We start from the raw sequence: 27,796 nt of genomic DNA, 5'->3' as shown, positions 1-27,796 counted from the left end.
CGATTAGTGTTCCTGCGCCGCCCCGTTGCACGATGGGAAAGCGGGATGTTCAAATCCACTTCCTGATTTTTTTTTTGGCTCGGTGTGTTTTTGTTCATCATGGAGGGGAGAGGCAGGTACGGCGGATTCAAGTTTTAGTTTGTCTTAGAAGGAAATTTTGCGACGCAGAATGATTTATTTAAAACACAACACGTTTTAGCATTTTACTTAATAAGATGAAAATGGATCTTGTAGTTAGTGGTGAAAGCGAACTGCTAATAGTCGCGTTGTCTGAACTGTTGTCTTCAAAAGATGTGTTTGATTAAATGCTTTAAACCTCAATTACATTTTAAGTAGGCTATATCTTAAACGTATAGTTACGACATATAACGTTAGCCCCGCTTTCACAGACAAGGCGGTTGAAGCCTAGTCCCAGACTAAAGTGCATGTTTGAGCTGTTTTAACTGAAAGCAACTTGCACTTAACGTTAACGTTACATATCTTAAAATATGTCAGTGCCATTATTTTGTCTCAAGATGCACACCAGTGATGTTTTTTTTGTTTTGTTTCTAAGGCACGTTTATAAAAGCTCAACCAAAAATAAAAATTCTGTCATTAATTACTCACCCTCATGTCGTTCCAAACCCGTAAGACTTTCGTTCATCTTCGGAACACAAATCAAGATTTTTTTATGAAATCTGAGAGCTTTCTGTCAATGTTTATAGACAGCTATGCAACTAAAACATTAACACTTCAAATAGTTCTTAAAGAGATTGTAAAACTAATCCATATGAATTGAGGGATTTGGTCGAAATTCTCTGAAGAGACTTGGTCTCTTTATATAATGATGAACGGATTGAATTTAGGTTTTTGTTCACATATAAAGTTATACATCAATCAGCGAACATAAACAGAAACTCAACCGAACCTCCTTGATGCGTGAGAACTAAGGTCCTAACTAATCCTGGCTTAATCTAAGCCCTGTCTGTGAAACCAGCTCTTTAACATTTTATTAAATAACTGAAGGGATTTAAATTTTTATGTCCCATTAGTAGTAGTAGTAGTCAGTGTTAATAACCCATCTCTGTTCCTTCTTTCACACATGCAGTGCCGTCGGTACACCTGCCAGCAGACCTGTAACTCGTAGAAGCAAAAGTTATGGCCGAAGTTGTGTGGAAGCACCCTCATATTTCTGGCAAACACCAGGACATTTAACAGTCTTGAAGATCCCAACCAGTAGAGAGGCTGCCAAATCACAAATAATCGCTGTAAGAGACCATAGAAATGACTCCCATCTCAAAATGCTGTTTCTGACATAGAGAAGCTTGAGTGACAAATATCTTTATTCTTTCTACAGAATAAGGTTGACCCTGAACATATTGCTCTTCTGGTGAAAAATGAGTGGAAGCTGTCCTATGTTACTCCTTTGCATTGCTTCAGACATACACAGCTGAAATCATATTCCAAGCTTCTCTCAGCCTTCATCTTAGCAGAGAAACAGCAAGGAGTTGCAGTTGAAGTAGGGTTAGAGGTGGGATTCAAGGTCACATTTACTGCAGTTCTTGGACTGGCTGAAACAAATGAGGATGCTGAGACTGTTTTCATTCAGGTAAGTCTAACAGGATAACTTTTTTTTTTTTTTTAAAGGGATAGTTCACCCAGAAATGAAAATTATCATAATTTACTCACCCTTAAGTTGTTCCAAACCTGTATACATTTCTTTGTTCTGCTGAACACAAAGGAAAATATTTTGAAGAAAGTTTGTAACCAGGCCGCTTTGGGGCACCAATGACTTCCATAATAGGAAAAAAATACTATGGAAATCAATGGTGCCCCAGAAATGTTGAGTTTCCCACATTCTTCAAAATATCTTCTTTTGTGTTCACCAGAACATAGAAATGTAAACAGGTTTGGAAAAACCTGAGGGTGAGTAAATGACAGAATCTTCATTTTTCATTTTTGACAGTAAAGACATTTTTGTCTTTTGTAAAGACATTTACCTGTTACTGGGGGGAGGGGTGCATTGTGGTTTCCATAAAAATTATTAAGCAGCTAAACAATTTTCAAAAATAATAAAAAAATTTGCTGAAATGTATCTTTACCATCACGGAAATAGATTACATTTTAGAAAATGTGTAATAATTCACACTATACTGTTTATTGGTTTTTTTAAAAATAAAAGCATCCTTTATGAATATGAGATTTCTTTAAAAACATTAAAACTTCTTACCAACCACAAACTCTTAAACAATAGTGTATAAATACACCGCATTCATGCTGTTTTTCTTGTCTTATTCCCTTAGATCCAATCCAAACCTGTGTTTGCCGCAGCAGCAGATGCACCGAAAGTTGTCTGGCGTGGTTGGCTCACGTGCGTCAATGGGGATCCAGAGTACCTGAAGTCGCTGCCTCCAGATTTTGTCAGCTTGCCTTTGTTTTGCACCAGTGGACCGGAGTCTCTTACGACCCTGGTTAAATCCTGGTTCGAGAGGGCTTTTGATTGCAACTTTGGTTCTTTGGCTTTAAATTCCACCACTCTCAATTGGCTGGCTGCTTTGTGGACTGGTTGCCATCCCACCTGCAATATCAGGTATCTGAAACTGGCCTGGAGCCTTCCGACACAGCCACCCCTGGATGTCTCATACACGGTGAATCCACAGGATGCATGGGAGCTGTGGAACAGTATTCACCCAGAGGAGGGTACAGATGACCGGATCGATATTAAAGAGGTCCAGTCTTTCATGAACGGGCTGGAGACTCATTTTTTCAGACACTTCAAGATCTACCTGTCTGCTGGTATGCTTGTAAAAGTGTCTACTGCTCTGGGATCAGCACAGCTTGATGGGAAAATCAAGGTAATTACTATGTGTCCTATTTGTTCATTGTATATTTAGCATGCGTTATATCTTTACAGTATGTTATGATTTTTTAACTATTTTTCTCTTTTTTTAGATCGGAAACAGTGACTACATCACCACCCTACTTACACTCCTGACAGAATGTGCCCTTCTGAAAATGCTAACCTAAAATCTGTCTATTTTAGATTTGTAAATATATTTTTGTTGCTGTTTTTTTTAATGACATCTAAACTTTTATATCTTTTAAGGCTTATAGTCTCATATTTATTTTTTTGTGCTGTAAAATATGTCTGTCTGTTTTCCAGCTTTTAAAATTGAACTTGTTTTTATTCTGCTTTTGAATCCTGGTTTTCTTTCCTAAGACTGTTTATCAAGACAAATAACATTTATATCAGTCCATAAGGCTAATATTAATGTGATAACTCATTTATCACAAATAAATGTGATTGTCAACTTTGTAATGTATCACTACTATATGTATAGGTGCTTATAAATAGTTCCCCGAATGTGTTAATATCTGTAATTAGTATATTGTAACATATGTTGATATTTAATACAAACATTTTGTACTCTTAAAAGTATGTAAATCATTTAGGGACAGTTGTCATCTTTAATGAGTTGCGGCTGGCTTGATTTTTGGATGTTTATGTTTTGACAGGGTTCATGGTTTCTGAAATATCCTATTAAGTTTTGATTTCAGTGCCAACAATGTCAGCATCTAATAGTCGAAATGTATAATGTTTTACAAAGTATGTAGGTAGAGCTTGCAAGCAGATTTTTTTGTTGGAAGGATAGTTAAAGTTATTTTGGATTTTAAATTGTGTAGTTGTTTTTGTTGTTGGATATTACTTTGATTCATCTGCACTCAATACACATCCTTCATTTGAACTTTTAAATCAAAAAGTGACCTAGGATGTGCATAACAAAGTGTTTTTTAATTGAGCAACCTTTTGTCTTACAATAAAGCACAGATCTAAAGTTGAATTGGTTTATTTATATTTTAACACATCCCCAATTTGTATGAGGAGAAACACATTTTGGTTTAAATTAACATGTTTTACTAATCTAGATTTGAAAAATCTAAACCAGTAGTCCAGGGTCTCCAAATACAATGAAGTACAAAAGGTTGAGAACCACTGATCTAAAAAACCTCATTAAATAGATTTATCACTTGTCAACACAATTTCAGAATCGACTGGAAACATTTAAATATTTTTTTCCTGTTTTATTTCAACTTTAATGTTTTGAAATGAATAGACAGTTGAACATCTTTAAAATTAAATAAGGTAAGATCATGGAAGATATACTTTATGTAACCGTATTTCAACACCAAAATAGAACGCATTACTGTCCTGTGGGAAAACGAGTGTTCATAAAAATAAATGAAAGGGCAGTTGTACATTTCAAAGAGATTCATCTCATATTCAGTAACAAGTTTAACATTATGTTTCTGACCATACGTGCAGGCTGCTAAAATTAGAAACCTGTTTGTTCTGAAATTTCAGAAACTTTTTTTTTCCCTAGTCCTCAAACTTGCATAAAACAATACATTAGGGTTCTTCAAATCCGGTCCTGGAGAGCCACTGCCCTGCAGAGTTGAGTTCCAATCCTAATCAAACACAGTTACTAGAAAATTGCAGGTAGGTGAGATCGATCATGGTTTGATCTAAACTCTGCATGACTGGCCCTCCAGGGTTGGATTTGAGGAACCCTGCAATACATCCAACTATATTTTAAAGAAGAAAAAAATACAGACTTCAGTAGAAAAATTTTAGTGGATTAAAGTGCATGGACTGATTCATTGATGCATTCGGTTGTATAAAAGTAAACAAATTGATAATACGTCAAACCTGTTTTTGACTGCTTCAAAAATAACTTATTTTCTTCTGCAACAACCTTCGTTAGATTGCAATGTTTCAGGGAGGAACTGCATTTTCAGTACACCAAGGATTGAAACAAAATATCAACTAATCTGCTTACATCTGGTAAGAATGCAGGAACAGATAATGCTCAGTGTACAACTCATAAAAAAACTAAAGTTAAAGAAATCACAGTGCATCCAATTCAGACCAGAAAATCAATCAGGGAAACACAAGCACCATTCACACCAATCCCCAGTGATGTGTTTCAGGTTACTGTAATTCTTCAATGCAGTCAAACAGACCGACAAAAGTCTAGTTCCATCCATAAAAACAAACGCACTGGCTGATGCTTTTCCGGCTGCTGTTCCTCTCTTCAAATCGTTGCCTTTGGCTATGCTCAAGTACGAAAGAGAAACCAAATGTAAAAACAAAATGGAGTGATGCTCTATGGCCGTACAGGTGAGTCTCCTCAGAGCAGCTTCCAGAGATGGTACACCTTTGGTTTGCCATCTCAGTAACAGGAGACAATACTCAGTTTTTAACCAGGATTTCCTCTTGCATGATGCACAATGTCTCTATGAGGAACAAGCTATGGTGAGGCATCTGTGAGATGGATACTGTAGTTGTTACCATATATGTGATTCACAGTGAGTCATTTTTATTACACCAACGCCACCTCCCAACCTCCTGTAGTTCATTCCACCATAGAGCCTTAAGGGAATGGGGAAAAAACAATTAGTGACTGGCAAATCACATATGATGTGATTCAGGCAGAGGTTGACAGTAACAAAGTACATTTACTTGAGTACTGTACTTAAGTACAAATTTGAGTCCTTTACTTGAATATTTTTTTTTCTGGAAACTTTAACTTCACTACATTTGAAAGACAAATATCGTACTTTTTACTCCACTACAATTCTGTCAAGGTATTTGAGTAGAAAGTAGAAACGTCAGTCAGGGGATGATTTTAGTTGCAGGGGTTGCATTTTGGTTGGAAATGAAAGTTGGATTGATGTCAGAACACGACATCAGATTGACGTCAGAACCTGACGTCGGTTTGACGTCAACATCCGACGTCGGACAGATGTTGGATTTTGGTTGGAAAAGAAAGTAGGGTTGAGTTCAGAACCCGACTGATGTTGGTTTCTGACGGCAACCGGATTTTAATTTTCAACCACAATACAACGTCTGTCCAACGTTGAAGATTGATGTGCGCCAACAATCTGGCATTGGATTCTGACATCAACCTGATTTTCATTTTCAACGTTGGGTTTGCTTTTCTATATGCAAATTCTGTCATTGTTTTGGAGCACACTAGCTTATAGATAACAGTAAGGCTAACATATTCATACTAAACGCCAAAAAACTTTAAATAGGGCACTATTTGAGGGAACAGCCATTTGGGTGTCCGAAACCATTGTGGACATTATTGAGTGCACGTATTCAATCTCATATTCAATCCCACTACTGGAACTGTGTTCTAGAAATTAATTTGACATTGATGTGAGGGTAGGCAGGCATAGATTCAGAGGCATAAGGTACTGCAAGTGTTACATACAACAATAATAAAACAATGTATTGACATTTACTTTTGAAACTTAAGTACTTTTAAAAACAAGTACTTCTGTAATTTTACTCAAGTAAAAATCGGCCTTCTTTGTCCACCTCTGGATTCAGCTTCAAACATTTAGGATCTTTATGTTTTTGAATGTCTCTTATGTTCACCAAGGCTGCATTTATTTGATCAAAAATACAGTAAAACAGTGATCTTGTGAAATATTATTAAACTTTTAAATAACAGTTTGCTACTTTAATATATTTTAAAATGTATTTTATTCCTTTTGTCAGTGTCACGTGACCCTTCAGAAATCATTGCTATGAAAAGTTGATACATTTTTTTCAGAATCCTTGAAAAAATAGAAAGGATGAATAGAAAGAATAGAAAGTAAAAGGCAAAAAAATTTAACAACAAAAGTTTTTACTATGGCTATCAATTTAACCTTTTTTTGGTCATTTTACTGACCCCAAACTTTTGAACGGTGCTGTGCATATTTACCTCCAAGTGTTGGCATCTGGGTCATAGACTTCTATAGTTTTCAGGTATGTGGTACCATCAAAACCTCCAACTGCCATCAACTGGCCATTTACTACTGCTAAACCAACCTAGAACAAAAGAGAGAATTTGTTCGTTGGGCAATTCTTTTAGAAGAGGCTGAGAAGAGATCAAAGAATCACATACCCCGCTCCTTCTGGACGTCATGGCGACCACAGGGGACCACTGATTGGTTCTGGGATTGTATCGCTCAGCGCTGCTGAGTTCTGTGGTATCGTCTCTGCCGCCCACAGAGTAGATCATGTCCTGGTACACGGCACAGCCCAGGTGTTTCCGACGGGTCCCCATGGGTGCCACCGTATGCCAGCGGTTCTCTTGCGGGTTATACCGCTCCACTGCCACAAAAAAAACTGTTAATAAACATTCAGCATTTCCTTTAGAATACCTGAAATTCAGCAATTGGCACTACTGTTCAAATGTTTGGGATCAGTCAGATTTTTTTAAATGTTTTTGAAAGTCTCTCAAGCTCACCAAGGCTGCATTTGCTTGATGAAATGTACAATAAAAAATGTAATTTTGTGAAACATTATTAAATTTTAAAATATAATAAACTAGAAAACAGTTAAATAAAAATGAAATTTATTCCTGTGATGGTAAAAGTGATTTTTCAGCAGCCAAAAACATATTTTATTATTATCAATGTTAAATTCTCTTTAATATTTTTGTGGAATTCTCTTCAAGATTCTTAGTTAAACAGAAAGTTCAAAGGAACAGCATTTATTTAAAATAGAAATCCTTTGTAACATTATTAATTACTGTCACCTTTGATCAATTTATTTATTATTGCTGAATAAAAGCATTGATTTCTTTTATAATAAAAAAAATCATACTGAACCCAAACATTTGAGCAGTTTTTGTATAAAAAAAAAAAGTCAGCACAAAAATACTAGTGCTTTATCAATTTGATACTAAACGGAAAACGAAATGATCATAAATGGCAACTTGGAGAGGTATTAAAGGGATAGTTCACCCAAAAATGAAAAATCATAATTTACTCACCCTCATGTTCCAAACCTGTATGCATTTCTTTCTTCTGTTGAAAGATATTTAGAAGAATATGGGTAGCCAAACAGTTGATCGGCCCCTTTAACTTCCATACTGTTTTTTTCCCCCCAACTGTTTGGTAACCCATATTCTTCAAAATGTCTTCTTTTGTGTTCAACAGAAGAAAGAAACTCATACAGGTTTGGAACAGCTTGAGGGTGAGTAAATGATGACAATTTTCATTTTTTGGGTGAACTATCCCTTTAAATGTAATTAGTCATTTATGAACCGGTCTATTACCCTGTTAATATTAATCGAGCAATATTGACAAAAAAGGGAAAACTACTCACCTCTCAATTCATTAATTTGCTACTTATTTTATTAACCGTTTAATTATTTGAAAAAACTTGAAGCAATTTTTACTTGAGTAATTCTTGTAAATAATAAATATTTATATTCCTATTTGACTTAAAAAGGGACTGTATTCAATAGCTTATTAATTTATCTGTGGTAATGAGAAATTTCATATTGATTTTATATTCATATAATATTTGGTACTGGTATCGTCTAGACAACTACTGCGACTTTAAACAATAACACATTTACCTGAACTGACAAGTTCAAACTTAGTAACTGTCTTTTATTGGATTACATCTGATACTGCCAACCTGAAACGGTCAAAACCTTCCTCAGCTGCATTTATTCTTAGAAGTACAGAAGACACATCAAGTGTCGTATTAATTGCAATCATAGCAATACCTTATCACTTTGGTTTGACTCCAATGTTACTGAGTTTTACCTCTACATCTTCCTGTATTTACCTGTATTAAGTGGGGATGTGCCATCTGAGCCGCCCACTGCGTAAAGAAAACCTCCTAAAACGGCTACAGCCACACCCAACCGTCTGGTACTCATTGAGGCAACACGAGTCCACTTATTCTCTTTCGGATCATACCTGAAATTTATTTTATAAATAGTACACATCTCATTACATCCCCTACCAAAGGAAAATGCAAGCCATGCCCATGGAGATATTTAGATAATAAATAATCTAATTATTTTAATACCAACCTTTCTACAATGTTGAGACAGGAAACGCCATCCTGACCTCCCACAGCATACAGGTAACCCCCTAATACAGCAACACCCACACTTGTCCTACAGGTGCTAGTAGGGGCGACATCACTGCTCCACTGGTTAGTCTTTGGGTCATACCTGACAGAGCCAGCAGAGGGCAGAAATGTAGAGTTCGTATTTATCCATAAAAATTTTATTTATTTAATTCTGTACTGATTTATTCATTAAATTGTAGATAAATGCTGATTAAAGGGTTAGTTCACCCAAAAATGAAAATTAAGTCATTAATTACTCACCCCCATGCTGTACCAACCCCGTAAGACCTTTGTTCATCTTCGGTACACAAATGAAGATATTTTTGATTAAATCTGAGAGGTGGATCACTGCTAAGGGAATGAAACTTGACGGCCCAGAAAGTCATTAAAGAACATGTTTAAATATTCCATGTGCCTACAGTTGCTCAACTATAAGTTTATCAAGTGACGAGACTACTTTTTGTGGGAAAAAAAACATAAATAACGACTTTATTCTACAATTCCATTACTTCCTTGTGGGCCTTGAGACGAGAGTTGAAGAGATTTCCACGACGCAAGTGCGAGAACTGAACAAGTAGTAGTAGAAGAACGTCCTCTTCTCAGTTCTCGCGCATGCGTCGTGGAAATCTCTTCAACTCTCGCCTCAAGGCCCACAAGGAAGTAATGGAATAGTCGAATAAAGTCGTTATTTATGTTTTTTTTCGCACAAAAAGTAGTCTCTTTGCTTGATAAACTTATAGTTGAGAAACGCTAGGCACATGGAATATTTAAACATGTTCTTTAATGACTTTCTGGGCCATCAAGTTTAATTCCCTTAGGCAGCCTATGTAGCAGTGATCCACCTCTCAGATTTAATCAAAAATATCTTCATTTGTGTTCCGAAGATGAACGAAGGTCTTACGGGGTTGGTACAGCATGGGGGTGAGTAATTAATGACTTAATTTTCATTTTTGGGTGAACTAACCCTTTAATTTGTATAATTCAAGCAGCACCTTTCCACACTATTGAGATAAGACGAGCCATCATGTCCGCCAACAGCATACAACAGATCATCCAGAACACTGACACCAACTCCACAGCGCCGTTTGCTCATGGATGCCACCATCCTCCACTCATTAGTCTGGGGGTCGTAGCGCTCAACGCTTGAGATGGCGTCACCACTGCACCAACCTCCCACTGGCAGACAGGACAACAGTCACACAAACAGAACTCGCATCACACGACTGTTCAAGTCAGATGTGGCAGGGGAAAATCTTGGAAAGTGAACAAAAATCAATCAGTGGAATAAGAACTAAGATCTGTTTGCTAAAACACTCACCAGCAAACAGTACTTCTCCACAACGAATAGGCTTTCTGGGCCGGGTTCTAGGTCCCTGCATTAGGGGGCGCTCTTGGGGTAGCAGAAGGTAGTTCTTTGCTTCATCGACCAAGTCCCTATAAGGGCAAAAAGTGTTGATTAATATGTGCTGACACAACTTAGAGATTGGAATGGAAATTTTACATTTAACTTTTTATGGAGAATAAAAAAATTATGTTTTTTTTATTGGTTCAGATTGATTGTATTTATTGCATGACTGTTAGCTCCGTAAGACAGACACATTATATTTTAATAAGAAAGATTTACGTCAAAATTACCTATAAAACATGAACTTTTCAATGGCCTGAAAAGGTTTTATATACTATTTATATTCAGTTTATATAAACACAGACAGGTCAGTGTAGTGGCCAGTGTAGATGATATGGTAAACACTACAATAGCACAATTATTGAAGTAATTTATAGCACTTGTTCACACGTACCTACACTCCTCATCACTCTTGATCAGAGGATCTGAACCCACTGTCCCAACCAGAAACTTCGGGCTCAAGAGGGGAAGACGCACATGTTGCAAAACCTGTTGCCATGACAAAAACGGATGAGATGTCTCATGAATTAGTCTAAATATAAAAAACATAGTGTACAAATTCTTCTCTTTTACATGTATATTATGTAACCTTTTTTTGTTAAATATGAACAAAATGTACATGTCAATACATCATCCCAAATTGTGTTTTTGTCTTACCCTGATTTACTATGGCCTATTATGAGGGTTTATATTTTAGACCTAGCGGGACGGTTTTCTCAGGAAATAGCTTGCATACGTCACTAGTCTGTGCATTTCTCCTCATATCCATAAACAGAGAAAAGTTGCTCCGGTTACTTTGATGCTGGTGTGAGAGTGGCATAGGTTAGCTAAATCTCGAACCTCTAGGGAATCACCTGTTTTTAACAAATGCAGAACAGAGGAGAGTCTGCTGGCAAAAAGAATGCGACAGAGCTCGTAATAAAACCAAAATAGCGAATGAAGCGATGAAGAGATGGTGTTTTTATTACTCAACAGGTAGTAGGGTATTTTATTGAACAGACAAATTGCAATATGTAGCTCTTTAACAGAGTTCATTGTAAAGCATTATCTATTTTGAACGTTCATTGTGGTTGTTGTAGAGCTGTGCTCGAATTTATTTTCAAGGAAGTACCGTGACTATTAATGGGTATAGATATAGTAACATCTTCAGCTAGTCAGCTTGAGATCCTTTCCATCTAAACTCACTGGTTATATCTCTTAAGCCTAGTGGCAAATGTTTTATGAGCAATTGGATAATCTCTTTTCTTTTTTCAGCTGAGGAAGAGCCATATTCATCCGCAGAGTCACGCAGAGCCGAAGCACAACCAAAACAATGTTCTTCTACAAAATGCATGCAGTTTTGTTTTTTAACCGCTAGAGGGTCAAAAGTTTTCTTCCAAATGATGTGCATCTATAACAAGCAGTATGTCTATAGTGATCCATATGCTTATATCCAACCTGTGGCAGCTGAGGCCTGCGCTCCTGAATGCTGTATTTAACCCAGGCCATTACAGCATTAAACACCTGCTCCTCACTCCGAACATTGAGCTCATCACTGGAAATGATGTCTATCAGCTGGTTGGCTGGCAGCAGCATGAACTCTTCACTCTCCATCACCTAAAAGGCAGAAGTGATTAAAAACATGAACAGGCCATGTGACCGGTATCAATTCCTTTCAAGAAGCTGATCACAATTATTTGTAAAAACATTCACAGTTTCCCACATATTTAGTTTATATTTTTCCTGGGAATTGAACCCATAACACCAGCAGTGCATGTGACCCTTTTAAACTAAACTAAAAAATAAGGAGGGTGTTCATTTGATACCAGCCATGGGGGTTCTTCCCATGAGTCAAAAATAACTGGGTTACACGGCCATCAGGGAAACTCTAAACTAGTTGATGGAAAGGTTAAGTCCATGGCTAGAATTAGTAACAGGAAAGTCAAACTTAAGGCACATACAGGGTTCTTTCTGATCAGTGTAATTTTAAAAAATAAAAAACGAAGAAATATTTCAATCAGTAATTTTAGAAACATTTATATTGCCTATTTATTTCGAGGACTTCTCCAAGCCTGGAAGTCAACTTTTTTTCTAAATTGTCTGAAATGTACAGGTTTTCCAGGAATGTGACAATCCTTATGATAATTACAACCAGAACTACTTCTTGAATCTAGCTTTCTTTCTTTTTTTTAAACCATGCAAGATCAATGTAGTTCAAACACTAGCTATCATGAACCAACAAGGACAATATTTACACAATATTTATAACATCAAACGTATGAGGTCGGTAAGACTTTTTAAATGTTTTTGAAAGAATCCTCTTATGCCTGCCAAGGTTGCATTTTTTATCAAAAATACAGCAATATTGTGGGGGGAAAAAACAATTTAAAATACGTAGAGCTGTCAAATTGATTAAACGCAATCGTCTGTGTGTGTGTGTGTGTATATATGTATACGTATATATCTATGTATATATCTCTATGTATATATATGTATATATCTCTATACGCAAAACGTCAGTGGTCCCACTCATCGTCTAAATCATACACTAGATTTAATTATATCATATGGAACCAATCCAACTGATATAAATATTATACCGCAAAGTGATGATCTCACTGATCATTACATGGTAACTTGTATAATACGTACTGCTGAAATTTGTCATGTTGCGCCACGTTATAGACCAGGCAGAACAATCCTTCCAACCACTATAGATAGATTCTCAAATAGCTTACCTGATCTATCTCAGCTGCGCAGTGCACCCAAACAAACAGATGAACTAGAGGAAATGACTAGCAGTTTGAGCACCATGTTCTCTAGTACACTAGATATTGTTGCACCAATTAGATTAAAAAAGGTTAGAGAGAAAACTAAAGCACCATGGTACAACAGTGCTACGCATGCAATCAAGAGAGAAACTCGTAACTTAGAGCGTAAATGGAAACAAACTAATTTAGAGGTCTTTAGAATCGCGTGGAAAGACAGTATGTCACGTTATAAAAAGGCTCTAAAAGCAGCCAGGGCTGAGCATCTCCGCAAACTAATAGAAAATAACCAAAATAATCCAAGGTTTTTATTCAACACCGTGGCTAGACTAACAAATAAACAAACATCACCAGAGCAAAATATTCCATTACAATATAGTAGTAATGATTTTATGAATTACTTCAATGAGAAAATAGAAAGCATCCGAAACACAATTGTAAATATACAATCCTCTATGATGTCTTATGATTCAGCCTCAATTATGGCCCCTCTAGAACAACTACACCGTTTTACAACTATAGGACAGGAAGAGCTAAATAAACTTATCATTGCATCTAAACCAACAACATGTTTATTAGATCCAATACCCACTAAACTACTGAAAGAAGTGTTACCTGTAGTCGAAGAGCCTCTTCTTAATATTATTAACTCGTCTTTATTTTTAGGTCATGTTCCAAAAATATTCAAGCTGGCAGTAATAAAACCTCTCATTAAGAAACCGCAATTAGATCCAAATAACTTAGCAAATTACAGACCCATCTCAAATCTTCCATTTATGTCTAAAATACTAGAAAAAATTGTGTCCGCTCAATTGTGCTCTTTCTTACAAGAAAATGATATCTATGAAAAATTCCAGTCGGGATTCAGACCGCATCATAGCACAGAAACTGCGCTAGTTAAAATTACAAATGATTTACTTTTAGCTTCTGACCAAGGCTGTATCTCAATACTAGTTCTACTCGATCTTAGTGCTGCGTTCGATACTATCGATCATAAAATACTCTTGGATCGACTACAAAACTACACTGGTGTTCAGGGACAGGCATTAAGCTGGTTTAGATCGTACTTATCAGACCGTTACCATTTTGTCTGTTTAAATGGGGAAAAATCAAAGATAACGTCAGTAGACTATGGAGTGCCGCAAGGATCGGTGTTAGGCCCTCTGCTATTCTCAATATATATGCTGCCACTTGGTAATATTATAAGAAAACATGGAATTAATTTCCACTGTTATGCTGATGACACTCAATTATATATCTCATCACGACCAGATGAAAACACTAACTTATCTAAATTGACAGAGTGTCTAAATGATATAAAATGCTGGATGACGTGTAATTTCCTGCTATTAAATTCAGATAAAACGGAGGTATTACTTATTGGTCCAAAAAACTACCCACAAAATCCCTTACAATACAACTTTAATTTAGAAGGATGTCCTGTTACTTTATCCACTACAGTAAAAGACCTGGGTGTTATACTAGACCGCAACTTGACCTTCGAAAATCATATTTCATATATTACAAGAACAGCCTTTTTCCACCTTAGAAACATTGCTAAGCTACACAACATGCTATCTGTTTCTGATGCAGAAAAGTTAGTTCATGCATTCATGACCTCGAGACTAGATTACTGTAATGCTTTATTAGCTGGCTGTCCTGCATCCTCAATCAACAAGCTACAGTTAGTGCAAAATGCAGCTGCTAGAGTTCTTACTAGATCAAGGAAATATGATCATATAACACCTATTTTATCATCTCTACACTGGTTACCTATCAAGTTCCGTATCAATTACAAAGTATTCCTACTGACCTATAAACCCCTAAATGGTTTAGCTCCTGTGTATTTAACAGACCTTCTATCGCCATACAATCCATCGCGCTCTTTAAGATCACTAAATTCGAGGCTTCTGGTCATTCCTAGGATATCTAAGTCCACTAAAGGAGGGAGGGCGTTCTCGCATTTAGCTCCTAAACTCTGGAATAGCCTTCCTGATATTGTACGAGACTCAGACTCGCTGTCCCAGTTTAAAACTAGATTAAAGACGCATCTCTTTAACCAAGCATTCACTTAATGCTTAACCTTTGATACTACTGCTGAATCAGTTCGAATGCATTAACATTATGAACATCAGCTATGCTAATTATTTCCCATCTGCCTTTCTGCTGTTATCTCGGGACGCTAGTCCCGAGGTAAATAGCGTTCGTCAGCTCCAGTTTGTATCCAGCCTCTCACGGAGACTTCAGATGCCCCAACGCCTGTGAAGAGACGACTCGACGCCTGTGAAGAGACGACTCAAAGCCGGCGATATGTTATGCCATAAATTAATACTTGATTAACTAACTGTATTTTTCTATGTACATTTCCGAAATGCAATTTCTGTAAAGCTGCTTTGAGACAATGTGTATTGTGAAAAGCGCTATACAAATAAATTTGAATTGAATTGAATTGAATTGAATCTCTCAGAAATCATTCTTATATGTTAATTATGTGCTCAATTTTTTATTTATTTTTTATTCAGGATACTTTGATGAACAAAGTTTAAATGACCAGCAATTATTTGAAATATATCTTTTGCAATATTATAAATGTCTTTAACTATCACTTTTAATCAGTTTAATGCATCCTTGCTGAATTAAATGACTCATTTCTTTTCTTTCTTTTGTTCTGAATAAAATAAGAAAAATAATAAATTCAAAAGATATTTTAAAAAGTGTTTTACATAGTATAAATTGAAATTAATGTATTATGAACAAAATAAATAAGCAGTGATTCAGTGAAGAATAGATTTATAAATTAATAAATAAATGACTGATTAAATGATTAAAATTGTTGTTCAGAGACCTAATGTATTAACTAAAATTAACTTATTGAACTTTACAGTAAAGTGTTACCTACATTGTAATTGCATTTATGACTAATAGAGAGAGGACGTTTAGACCTGTGCTGCACAACCAAAGACAGCGAAAACAAATGAGAAAAGAAAACAAAAAGACTCAAGTTCAAAGTCATGGTACATTCAGTGTCAACACAATAGTGGGTGTGTGGAGGTCAGCAATTACCTCCTGAAAGTTATGCTGGGTGAACTTATCAGCAATACGCAGAAGCTCTCTGCAGGAGTGAGTGTCGGCGAAGGCCCTGATGCCCAAGCAGTTGGAGGGGTCAAGTTGGCGCTTGAGGAATTCACAGCAGGCTTCCTGAATCTCTGCCAGCTGCAACAAGCAAGCAGCGGGCAGCAAAGTCTGCACATTTCCCTCCTCCACAGTCACCTGCAGGCCACCACACAATTTACATCAGCAAGTTTAAAGTTTAATATTGAACTTCAATCCAAGCACTGGAGCTTAATAGAAAAATGTACAATATTTGAACATTTAGTGCAGCTCTAATATTGAACATACAGCATTAGAAATGCATACCTGGGAGGTATAGGCAAAGTCGATGAGCAGCTCCATGGCTCGTTCATCAATATCCCGGATGACAACTTCCGTCTGCCGGCTCTCGGCCAGTTCCCCCGTGAACATGGCTCTGAAATAGGGGCTGCAGGCGGACAGGATCACACGGTGTGCATAAATCTTCTTGGCTCCCACCACCAAAACCACATCGCACAGCTCTCTATGCTTTCGGAGCAGGTTGATGACTTCCAAGGTCTGCCGAGGGTGCTTGTCCGAGATGTAGGGCATCCGGGCAGGCTGAGGCACTCCCTCTGGGAGCTTGTTGGGGTCACCCAGGGTGCAACGACTTGTGATATCCATTCCTGTGGTATCTAGGCGTGCACTGGTACCCCTTAGGGACAACATTTTTTTTTTTTTATGCTAATTTGATACAAGCTGTAATAAGTAAATTTAAACAGAAGTATCGGCTAAATGAAACCAAACTATTGTGATGTACATCCAAATGTAACTGCTTCTCAAACAAGAAAAAATCTAGGGTGGGAATTGATTGAATTAATGATCATTGAGGTTTGCTATTGCTGTGATCTCATGTGAATGACAGTTTTTCTCGCCCTCACGCCAGTAAACGTCATCAGAGAAGAAATGGTATTACAAGAGAGAGGGGAAGTGCATGGATAAATCATTCAGTTAATTAATACTGCAACATTTCATAAAAAAAATAAGAAATGTCAAATTTTGATTTCATGTACTAAATACTTGAAATATTTACTTCCCTAATTCAGATAAGAAGTCATTACACGATTAAAACCCTTACTTGAAAATACATTCAAGGCATGCATGCATGATTAATCTGAACATTGCACCAAAAATGTTGTTACCTTAAAAATTATTATCTAGAGATCAAGCAGTTTGAACTATGCAAACAAGTTCGAAAACACACGTCCATAACATGCATCACAAATTAATTCACTGACTCTATGGGAATGTGATGAATATTCCTTAACAGTAAAATACATGTAGAGTAGACGTGTTATATATTGACATTTAACAGCAGTGCTTTCCGTCTAAAACCCATTTAATTAAGTTTAATCATAACACAACTTCTACTCGTGTGAGTTGGTTGATCTGAATAGTGATGCTGAATTAAGACAATGGAGCAAAATAGAAATGTGATTTCAATCAGGCAAATATATACACAAACTAACTCGATGTTTTGGACGTTGGAATGACATTTTAAAAGTAAGTTATGAAATATTGCTCTCGTGGTGTTAATAATTATAACCAATTTGACAGGGCCCAGAGTAACGTTACCCCCTTATACAAACCGGACACACTAGCAGATCTCCTTTAGGCAGAACCAAGAAAATAACCGTAACGTTACAGATTTAATACACATAACGTCAAAGTTTTGAGTATATCTGTGAGAGAAATTCACTATTTACACACTGGCTAACGGAGTCTCCCTTAGCTCTAGCTTAGCTTTATCGAAGTGCTGGATTTGTTTTGTTTTAGCAGCTTTTCAAAGGTGGCGATACTCATTGTAGGAACTATGGCAAATGAGGCGTTATTCCCTCACCTTATTTGTCCATTTAATCGGTCCAGGTTGAATTTTAAGTCGTCGAGATTTAGCCAGATAATATCAAGACAACCGCTCGGTTTACGGGACACCATCCACTTTTATTTTTTTATTTTCCTGACAGGACCGGAAATAAGCTTTTTAAAATACAAGTCCTGTATTTGTTCATGCACTGCGGTGACAGTTTTTTTTTTTTTTTTTGCACCTGTATATTTATATAATATTTACAAATACTTCAACTGGATAATTTACTTTTTAAAAATTCGTAATCTCCAGTTACCAGCCATATCAAAAGAGCAAATAAAAAGCTAGCCTATCTATTGTATACAGTTACAGTAGATTTTGATGTAAACAGAGTTTGAGGTTTTGGGAATTGTTTGGGAATGTTCATCAGTCAATGTTTTTGTTAACTAAAATTAAAACTATTAAACAATATTGTTGTTAATTGAAATTAAACATAAATATTAGATGAACTTGGCAAACTAACTGAAATAAAATAAGATAATTCAAATATTAATAAATACCATAATAGTATAGAGTACTAATAATAAAATAACACTGCTTCACGTGTAGTGTTTTCAGAGCTTGGTTCAGCAAAAAACACTTTATATCAGTAGAACATTCAGTGCAAGTGTTTGCAAAGGCAGTAAATTCACACTTTTTCTCTTTATGGGGCTATTTGACATATAAGTGGCGTTTTTGGGTAGATTCCCCATAGTTCATTTACATTTTTTATTTATTCTTTATTTTTATCTACTTGAATAAGCTAAATAATTGTACACCCAGTCACACAAATTACATTGATGTCAATGCAAAATCACATGTCAAAACCAGTTTTATTCTATAGCTCAATTTTATGTTGGTTCAACTCAATTAATTGTCTTTTTTAATGTAAATGACTTTAAATGTTAAGTTAACATAACGTACAATTACTTAGTATATTATATGTGTTCAATAATAGCCTCTGCTTTAACCGAGGAGTTTAAGTGTGCCAAGGTCAGACTGGAAATGACTTTAGCAGAGTCACGCGACAAATGTGTAAGGGAGGCAGCCCCTGTGGTAAAAACTGGTAGAAAGTGGTCAGCAAAGAAATCTGTATCTACTATAGTAATCTACTATAGTAGGGGATAAGGCTGACCTTCAAATTGGGGATATCGTGGGACAGGTACAGCATGGAAGAGGGGGTTTTGGGCTCAGTTTAGCTCTTACTAAATGGCACAAGGCAGGCCCAGCTCAAAGGAGGAAGCTGGTAGTCAACGAGGTGCGAAAGCAGGAGGAGAGGATGAGATGTATGAAGGCCATTTCCCAGGCCAAGCAGGGAGAGTGGATGAGATGGGAGAGTGTGGAACAAAGCAAAATGGGCTGGCAAGACCTTTGGTCAATGGAAGAGAGTAGGATCAGTTTCCTTATTAGGTCAAGATATGATGTTCTCCATCAGAACCTAAACCTCTGGGTAGGAGAGGATCCCTCTTGTCCTTTGTGTTCATCACCTGCCACATTAAGGCACATTTTGACAGGATGTAAGGTGGCTCTTAGCCAGGGTCGGTTTACTTGGCACCATGACCAAGTATTGCGATGTTTGGCTTTAGCATTGGAAGGCAAGCGTAGTATGACCAATAAGTTGCCGCCTGTTCTAGCAAAACATTACACGCAGAAGACAATATTCCTCCGCCCAGGCGAGCAACCACCAAGAAAAGGTGCTAACACCAATTCTCGCCCAGGACAACTGGAAGCTGCTAGGGACTGGAAGATGCTGGCTGATCTTGATCAACGGCTTATTTTTTCACCTGAGAACTGATAGAGTTAACAGTGCCATGGGAGGATGCGGTACATGAGGAATATGAGAGGAAGAAACTGCGGTATGCTCACCTGGCCACTGAAGCAGAACAGCGAGGATGGAGAGTCCAGGTTTATCTAGTGGAAGTGGGATGTCGAGGTTTTGTGGCACACTCTACAACCTGGTTCCTCAGAGATGTCGGATTCAGTGGCCAAGAGTTGCGTCGCACAGTAAAGAACTTATCTGAAGCAGCAGAAACAGCAGCAACTGGCTGTGGTTGAGACGGAAAGATTCTAGCTGGCTGTGTACAGGCCGCCATGCTACGGTTTCTTGAAAACTTGAAGAGTCTGTTGGTTTATTTGTATAGGTTGTATAGTATTTAGAGTCATTATGTTCCTGTGTATATTGCGTGAATGACGGGTGGTTGGGCAGATATTGTGTTTTGCGGTAGGTGGTATGCCTTACGGAACCGTTGCCACTGAAACTGCATATTAACGCACCAGTGGGGCTCGACAGCCTTAGTCAAACGGGTTGGCGCCTATGGTTGGGTTGCGGAGAGATTGTGGTTAGGTCTCAGCGGCAACTGTTGGTTTATTTGTATAGGTTGTATAGTATTTACAGTCATTACGTTCCTGTGTATATTGCGTGAATGACGGGTAGTTGGGCAGATATTGTGTTTTGTGGTAGGTGGTATGCCATACGGAACCGTTGCCACTGAAACTGCATATTAACGCACCAGTGGGGCTCGACAGCCTTAGTCAAACGGGTTGGGGCATATGGTTGGGTTGCGGAGAGATTGTGAGATTGTGGTTAGGTCTCAGCAGCAAGAGGGAAGTAGAGGTCAGTAAGCTGGGATGAGTTGAGTGGGGGACGGAGGGGGGTGACTCTGGGACGCCAGAGTCACAGTCGAGCCCTCTTGAGGTGTCGTGGGCTAGTCAACGAAACACTGAGGACGGAAGGTGCCCACTTGAAGACCCTAGAGATGTCCCCTACTCAGCTCAATCCAGACGGTTGTCATGGGGGGACCGCACTGTGGTTGCAGCCGCTGTGTGTGCTGACGCGTGTTAACACTAGACAGAAGGAGATTTACATCACCTTATGGAAAGAAGCGTAAATGGATGTAGAAGCATAGGTTACTGTAAAGCTATGTCTTAGTTGGTGCTTATCTTGGCGAAAGCCGAGTACAAATCAGCATGAAGTTTTAACATCTACTCTCGTGTAATGGAAATCAATTATGTGTTCAATAATTTTTAAGTAAAGAATTTTGAGTGCAATCATATATTTAAGTACATATAACAAAGGTTTTCTTGTTAATTTTGACTAAAATGTATCGAAGTTGGCTTTACTAAAAAAGTGTGTTGCAAAATTCCTTTGCTAAAATTACTTTTGAAATTCCTATTGTTTCTGTGTTAAAGGAGATTTATACATGTAAATCCAAATACATTTATACATGTAAATCCATTTTAAACTTTGTAATGGCATTATAAGATCATGGTGGGTTTTTTTTTACTTACACTTGATGTTTGCCTTTTAAGAATATGCTACACTTTGTTTGTGTCTGTCTGTCTGTCTGTCTGTCTGTCTGTCTGTCTGTCTTTAAGGTGTGTAGTTTACTGACAAAAACATTCTAGACGAGACTCAAATAAGCTTACATTCTTCCACTGTTTATTGGAATGTTTTCAGACAGACTTACAAGTCTCTCTCTCTCTCTCTCTCTCTCTCTCTCTCTCTCTCTCTCTCTCTCTCTCTCTCTCTCTGTTCAGTGGCATGTTTTATTATACTCTTTTGTAGTGTGTTTTACTTTGTGCATTGGTGGCCCCCAAGTTGAACCATAGGAGGCAGTGCTTTGGAGCCTGATGTGGGGGGAAACAACACCACTAATAGAGGTAAACAAGACCTTCTCAATAGACACTGCATTAATCAGCCTGAACTCTGCAAATACCATAAATGAACAGAAGAGATATTACTATGCCTGAATTTCATAAGACAATCAAACAATTGATCAAAACATTGTTAAACAAAACAAACTTAATGTTCAAGATGAAAATTAAACAGATTTTTTTTATTACAGTCATGAGAGTTTTATAATACATACATTTTCCGCAATATTTATGTTTATAAAACAAATAGCGTTCATAATATAATTTTTATAATATAATAAAATTGTGATTTATTTGAATCTTCATATTGCAAAATAAGTTTAATATTTTCACTTTTACCTGAATGGCCTTTCAACTGCTGAAAAAAAAGAGAGAGAGAAGTATTTCAAACATTGTCTTATACAGTTGTGAAAGTTTTCTGAAATGGTTTCCACATATCATAATTTAAGACTATGCAGACAGGATCCTCCCCTTCCCCCAAATATCTAGACTTTGCAGTGCTGCCAGCAACCCCTGGATTTCAGTTCTGAGGTGTGAGGAAGGCATGAAGAGATCAGGAATAGTGTGCAATGCAGGTGAATCCGCAGCATCAAATAATGAAACATCTCATTGCAATGACATCACTTCTGCTTTTGTCCTGGCTTCTTTGACTTACAACCATACACATAAAACATGTGTCATTGTACATAGGCAAAACACTGGACGTCAAGCACATCAGTAAAAGAGCTCTCGGCTACTCTGAGATTGATATCACAAGGTCTGTTTCTCCAAAAAATGTGTGTCCCCCTCCTTTCCCCCCCTCCTGGGAAAACAGCGACAACAAATTAGCCTTCTTTTATGTCAGAGCCTAAGGACGACACTTGGACAGCCCTGAGATTGTCCGCCCGAGTTCCCATGAACCTCACTAACCTTCTCTTTCAGTGCAGAAGGAAGCGGCCATTGTACTAGCACCTGTTTCTGTGGAAATTGGTGAAATGATGGCTTTGTTAGGCATTGCCCAGGCAACCAGGAGAAAAGAGCATGAGGGTGAGCGGGAGGAGGAGGTGGGGCAGCTGAGGTTTGGGTGGGGGGGAGGGGCCACTGGACCTGGAGGGCCCTCTTGAGAGGACGTAAGGGCTGAGTTATGATTGGGCAAAGGACTTATTCTTACCAGGTTGTTCCACTATATGCTGTAGCTACATTACAATAAGTGGGGAATTCAAGATATCAAAGAAATAAGACATTTACTGTTCAAAAGTTTGGGTTCAGGAATATTTTTTCTCCTTTTTTTGAAAGAAATTAATACTTTTATTTAGGAAGGATCCATTAAATGGATCGAAAGTGACAATAAAGACATTTATAACATTACAAAAGATGTCCACATCAAATAAAAGCTGTTCTTTTGAATTTTTTATTTATCAAAGAATCCTAAAAAATATATCTTAAAATTGTACCACGGATTCCATAAAATATTAAGCAGCACAACTGTTTTCAACATTAACAATAATAATAAATATTTCTCACCGTATCAGCATGCATGTTTTCTGGAGGATAATGTGACACCTAAGACTGGAATAATGATGCTTGCCATCACAGGAATACATTACATTTAAAATTGTATTAAAATAGAAAAGTTATTTTAAAAAGTATTTTTTTTCTCACAATAATACTGGTTGCTTTTATTGTATTTTAAAAACTTACAAATGGTAGTGTGTGTATAAGACTATAGAAATGTATCCAGAGGAGCCTGCGATGTTAAAAACAATAAATGTTAAATTAATAAATAGTTTTAAAGTATATAAATAAAAAGTAAACAAATCATTTATATTACATTAACACTTATATCACATCACTAGATAATGTTCATTCAAGTAGTTAAAATGTCATGAAATCTGTTACAGAAATGTTATAGTCATATTTATTTGATATGTCCCCATGCATTTCCCAGGACCTTGGTTGAAAACCCAGAGTTTACTGTAGATCATAACAGAGAAAAAAGATTATCGTTTCTTTTAAGGCATCATATGAATGAAGCTACTGAAAGCATCGTCTGAGTCTCCCACCAGAGGGCAATCATTAATCAGGAGTCACAGATGTGTGAAACCAGGCTCTTTATGCTGAAAGACAGGATCTTCAAGCTTCAAATATTTAAATGTCATCTATTTATGTGATGGCAAAGCTGAATTTTCAGCAGTCTTTACACATGATCCTTCAGAAATCATTCTAATATTTGCAGCTAAGGAAACATTTCTTATTATTATCAATGTTGAAAACTGCTGCTTAGTATTCTTATGGACATTTTTGTTCTCAGAATGTCTTCTGTAACATTATAAATGTCTTTACGGTCATGATAACTTTACTTTGATAAGTTGAATGCATTCTTGCTACATGAAAGTATTATTTTCTTCTTCTTTTTAAGTCCTACTGGCCCCAAACTTTTGAATAGTAGTGTATGTATAATCAATAACTGTTAACATATTTTGTAACCCACACACACACACACACACAATGTAGTATGACCTTATGTCGACAAGAATCACAACAGAATAACTTGCCTTTAATTCTGGATAAAATTACTTTTAATAAGCCAAATATGGTCAGGCAGATTGGGAGCAGCATCAGTATGGTCAGGTCTGGAAAGTCCCAACCGCTTCACTCAATCCGAGCAAATCCGACTTCCTGAACTGACCACATTTGAGCCATTGATTGGTTGACCATTTCCACTAATGACAGCCCTCAGTCTGAGAATAAGCAGTGAAAGCTCTATCTGTTTCTACAGTTTGAAAAAGGAAACTGGTCACGATGCGTTGAATTATCAGGAACCATTAAGTAACCCACAAAAAGTATATTTAACTTGTACAAAAATATAAACTCAGGTGGACAATAACATGCATATATGATACCACATATCTTTCTCTTGGGGATGATTTGTGAATTGTAAATGTGGTCAGTTAAAGCAAATAATATTTTTTAGACTCATTCCGGTGTTTATTCTGCCTAAAACTTGCCATTTCTCAGTAGAGCAAATTTTAAAATAAAAGTGTGTGTGTGTGCGCGTGTGTGTGTGTGTGTGTGTGTGTGTGTGTGTGTGTGTGTGTGTGTGTGTGTGTGTGTGTGTGTGTGTGTGTGTGTGTGTGTGTGTGTGTGTGTGTGTGTGTGTGTGTGTGTGTGTGTGTGTGTGTGTGTGTGTGTGTGTGTGTCCCACTGGCATTAAGTCGGCGAGGTGATGGGAGTGCTGTTGGCATGCCAGCTGCCAAGCAAACCCACTGCACCCTGCTCTTGTCTCATTCTCATGCGTATATTCAAGACAGAGAGAGACAGAGACAAAAAGCAAGGCAGAGATGGACAGACAGTCCAGACAGAGTTTTCTAAGATCCAAGCAGAGAAAGCTAAGGAAACATGTTTGAAAACATTTCCATTTAGTGACTCTATGAACACAAAAATTACACACTTTATCGTAAATGTTGGATTATGACAGGATTTTTTGTTTAATCGGGTAATAAGATCATATTGAGGTAAGAATTTAAATGAATAGTTAGTTCACCCAAAAAAAATGTATTCTGTCACCATTCCACATCAACCTCATGACGATCCAAACCATATGACTTTCTTTCTTCTGTGGAACATGAAAGACATTATTTAAGAAAAGTCTCACTTTTTTGTGAATGCAATGAAAGTAAATGGTAACAAAAAAATTGTGGTTACTGTCTTTTTTTTAAATATCGTCTTGTTCGGCAAAAAGAAAGAAAGTCATACAGGTTTGGAAAGACGTGAGGGCGGGTAAATAGTTTTTAAGTGAACTATATCTAAAATCTAACCCATCTAACATGTCAGACCCTACAGGTTTCCATGCTGGCTTGTCATTGACTAAGAGACTTTTAAATACAGCTCGGTAGGAACTTTGTGAATGACCGCATGCTCATGAAAGCTACTAAAAGTGTCCACAACTGTCATGCATGTGTTATTTATAAGTGTATTGCTCTACCTTCTTTTAGGCCCAAGAAAGATGGAAAAAAATACTATGTGGGGTAGAAGCTGTCATACATACTGTAGGCTAACGTTTGCACAGTGTTCATTCAGTGACAGCATAAAGCACCCCATGCGTAGGAGAGAACCATTATTCCAGGGAGTGGAATAAAATGCAGATCCAGCTGCGTACACACCTACACTTACAGACACTGCTACATGTGTAGACCCAAAACATATGTGCACATTCACACACACACACAAAGATGGCTGAAACACATGCCTGATTCTGTGCCGCAGTATGGTGTGTGAGGGGGCTAGTTAAAAATGATTTATTTCCGCGTGGGGATTCACAGGATGGCTCCAGTTAAACCCATTTCCCAGAGTGAGCGGAAGCTGCTACCAGCCATAGCAGGCAGGAATTCTCATACCCGGGCCCTCCTCTTTGGGCCCTCCTCAGTCACCAGGCCCCTCGGCCCCTGTGCAGGCAGACTGATGCAAATCGCAACCCGTCTGCTTCTCATGCAATACGCAAACTGACCACAAAGTGGTGCTGTGCAAAAAGAAAATGTCAAAATTGCTACTGAAGCAAAGTTGTACGAGATGCTTCATTGGAACTTGGCAATTTTTCCTCTTTTTTTGTATAATAAAAGTCTCTTAATTCACACACTTGCTTCCCCACATTTTATGGTGTTGCTTTTACAGTCTCAATGGAACCTTCCTACTTTTCCATACATGCAACCACATGTGCTATCCTAAATATACACCAAATTAATATATAAAAATATATTCTTCCTAAAATTAAAGTTTCTCAACGAAAAAAAGCACAGTCTTCTTGTAAAACTTAGTATTGAAAATCTCTAAAAGAATGTAAGTGCACAATTGTACAGTAAGTGCTAAAACAGATGTTTTGTCCCCCTTTTTTAATTGCATGTGTAAACTTTGGTTAAAAAAGTTATGAGACTCACATGTGCAGACATCCTCCCACACACACAGACTCAGACATAGTCTCTCTCTCTCTCTCTCTCTCTCTCTCTCTCTCTCTCTCTCTCTCTCTCTCTCTCTCTCTCTCTCTCTCTCTCTCTCGCTCTCTCACACACACACACACACACACACATACACACACACTCATATGAGTAACCACACACACAGGTAAAACAAGCAGGCACACAGAAACACACCTTTACAAGACATCACCTCTCACTAGGTGCCGACAGGACCACACATACTGTCTCACACAAAATGTTTGGAATGCTGTAAACATTTATTTCAACAGAAACCTAAATGGTTCCATCTCAAATAGTCTTCCGGGGACATCTTACTTCACCTGAACTCAATAATAAACACAAAGGTGCACGACCACAGTGCAAACATGAAAACATTGCTTGGGTGGCTTTACTACAGTTTGGGTATGATTATTATAAGACGTGCGTCATCCTGAGATGCTTTCAAACATCACTCTGTGCGTTTACACTAAGGAGAAGTCGCATAAAAATAGACACTGAAACTAATGTTTGCTCAGGTATATGTATAGGCTGATAAAGAGTTAAAATTATTAGCATCCACACCAGCGGATGATATCTTCTATCTATTCTTGTCTGCCACTTTAAATGCTCGAGCTCATTACATGGATTCTGACTTGGCAGTCAATGTTTTTATCGTTCATCAGCTAGATAAAATCGTTCTGAAATTGATTCCAACAATAGTTTCTCTGTGCCGTTATCGTTATAGTGTGAACTCTGCTATTCTTTAATATTAAGAACGATTTTTAGACCTATATGTTTATCGTTACCTTTATAGGTACAGTTTGTTATCGATATCAATCGACTTGTTGGAAAAATATTGGATTTGATTGAAAAATAATGATGTACAGTGGGACATTAGAATTCACTGGATTGTGAAAAGTGTCAGCTATTTGTCAGAATGGAGCTAGAACCGAATGCTAATGGTAAACATTAGCTATTTGGCTATTCATTAACATTGAGTGTAGGCAGGTGGTGATTATGCGTAACAAACTTCAGTATTCTGAAAACAGGTTGTCTTTTGTATGATCTTTGTTAAATAGAGTCGTTCTACTCAAGGAGTAGGCAAAGATGTACAAAACCGATGTCCATCACATATGCAGATATGCTATGTTAGGCTAATCGAAAGGTTATTTCAGAGGA

The 27,796-nt window shown here is 37.4% G+C and overlaps 2 protein-coding genes across 2 annotated transcripts; one reads left to right on the top strand and one right to left on the bottom strand.

The window, feature by feature from the left end:
- Positions 1–23: 23 nt before the first annotated feature.
- On the top strand, positions 24–3,821 carry cenpl (centromere protein L). The gene is made up of 5 exons (XM_077231599.1): positions 24–116; positions 1,088–1,247; positions 1,337–1,588; positions 2,283–2,834; positions 2,932–3,821. The coding sequence occupies exons 1-5, from the start codon at positions 100–102 to the stop codon at positions 3,004–3,006; spliced, it is 1,056 nt and encodes a 351-aa protein (XP_077087714.1). The 5' UTR covers positions 24–99; the 3' UTR covers positions 3,007–3,821.
- Positions 3,812–18,170, bottom strand: klhl20 (kelch-like family member 20). Its single transcript, XM_077231589.1, has 12 exons — positions 18,030–18,170; positions 16,478–16,844; positions 16,124–16,330; positions 11,751–11,909; positions 10,708–10,802; positions 10,227–10,342; positions 9,901–10,084; positions 8,868–9,011; positions 8,618–8,751; positions 6,939–7,147; positions 6,756–6,862; positions 3,812–5,410 (listed from the first exon to the last, which is right to left on the bottom strand). Exons 1-12 carry the CDS (start codon positions 18,122–18,124, stop codon positions 5,326–5,328), a joined length of 1,902 nt encoding a protein of 633 aa, XP_077087704.1. The 5' UTR covers positions 18,125–18,170; the 3' UTR covers positions 3,812–5,325.
- Between the last annotated feature and the right edge of the window lie 9,626 nt (positions 18,171–27,796).

The sequence above is a fragment of the Siphateles boraxobius genome, unplaced genomic scaffold (assembly GCF_051911475.1).
Source record: "Siphateles boraxobius isolate OS27281-9 unplaced genomic scaffold, OSU_SipBor_1 1, whole genome shotgun sequence".
Taxonomy (NCBI): Eukaryota; Metazoa; Chordata; class Actinopteri; order Cypriniformes; family Leuciscidae; genus Siphateles; species Siphateles boraxobius.
This window is presented reverse-complemented; position numbering and strand designations above follow the sequence as displayed.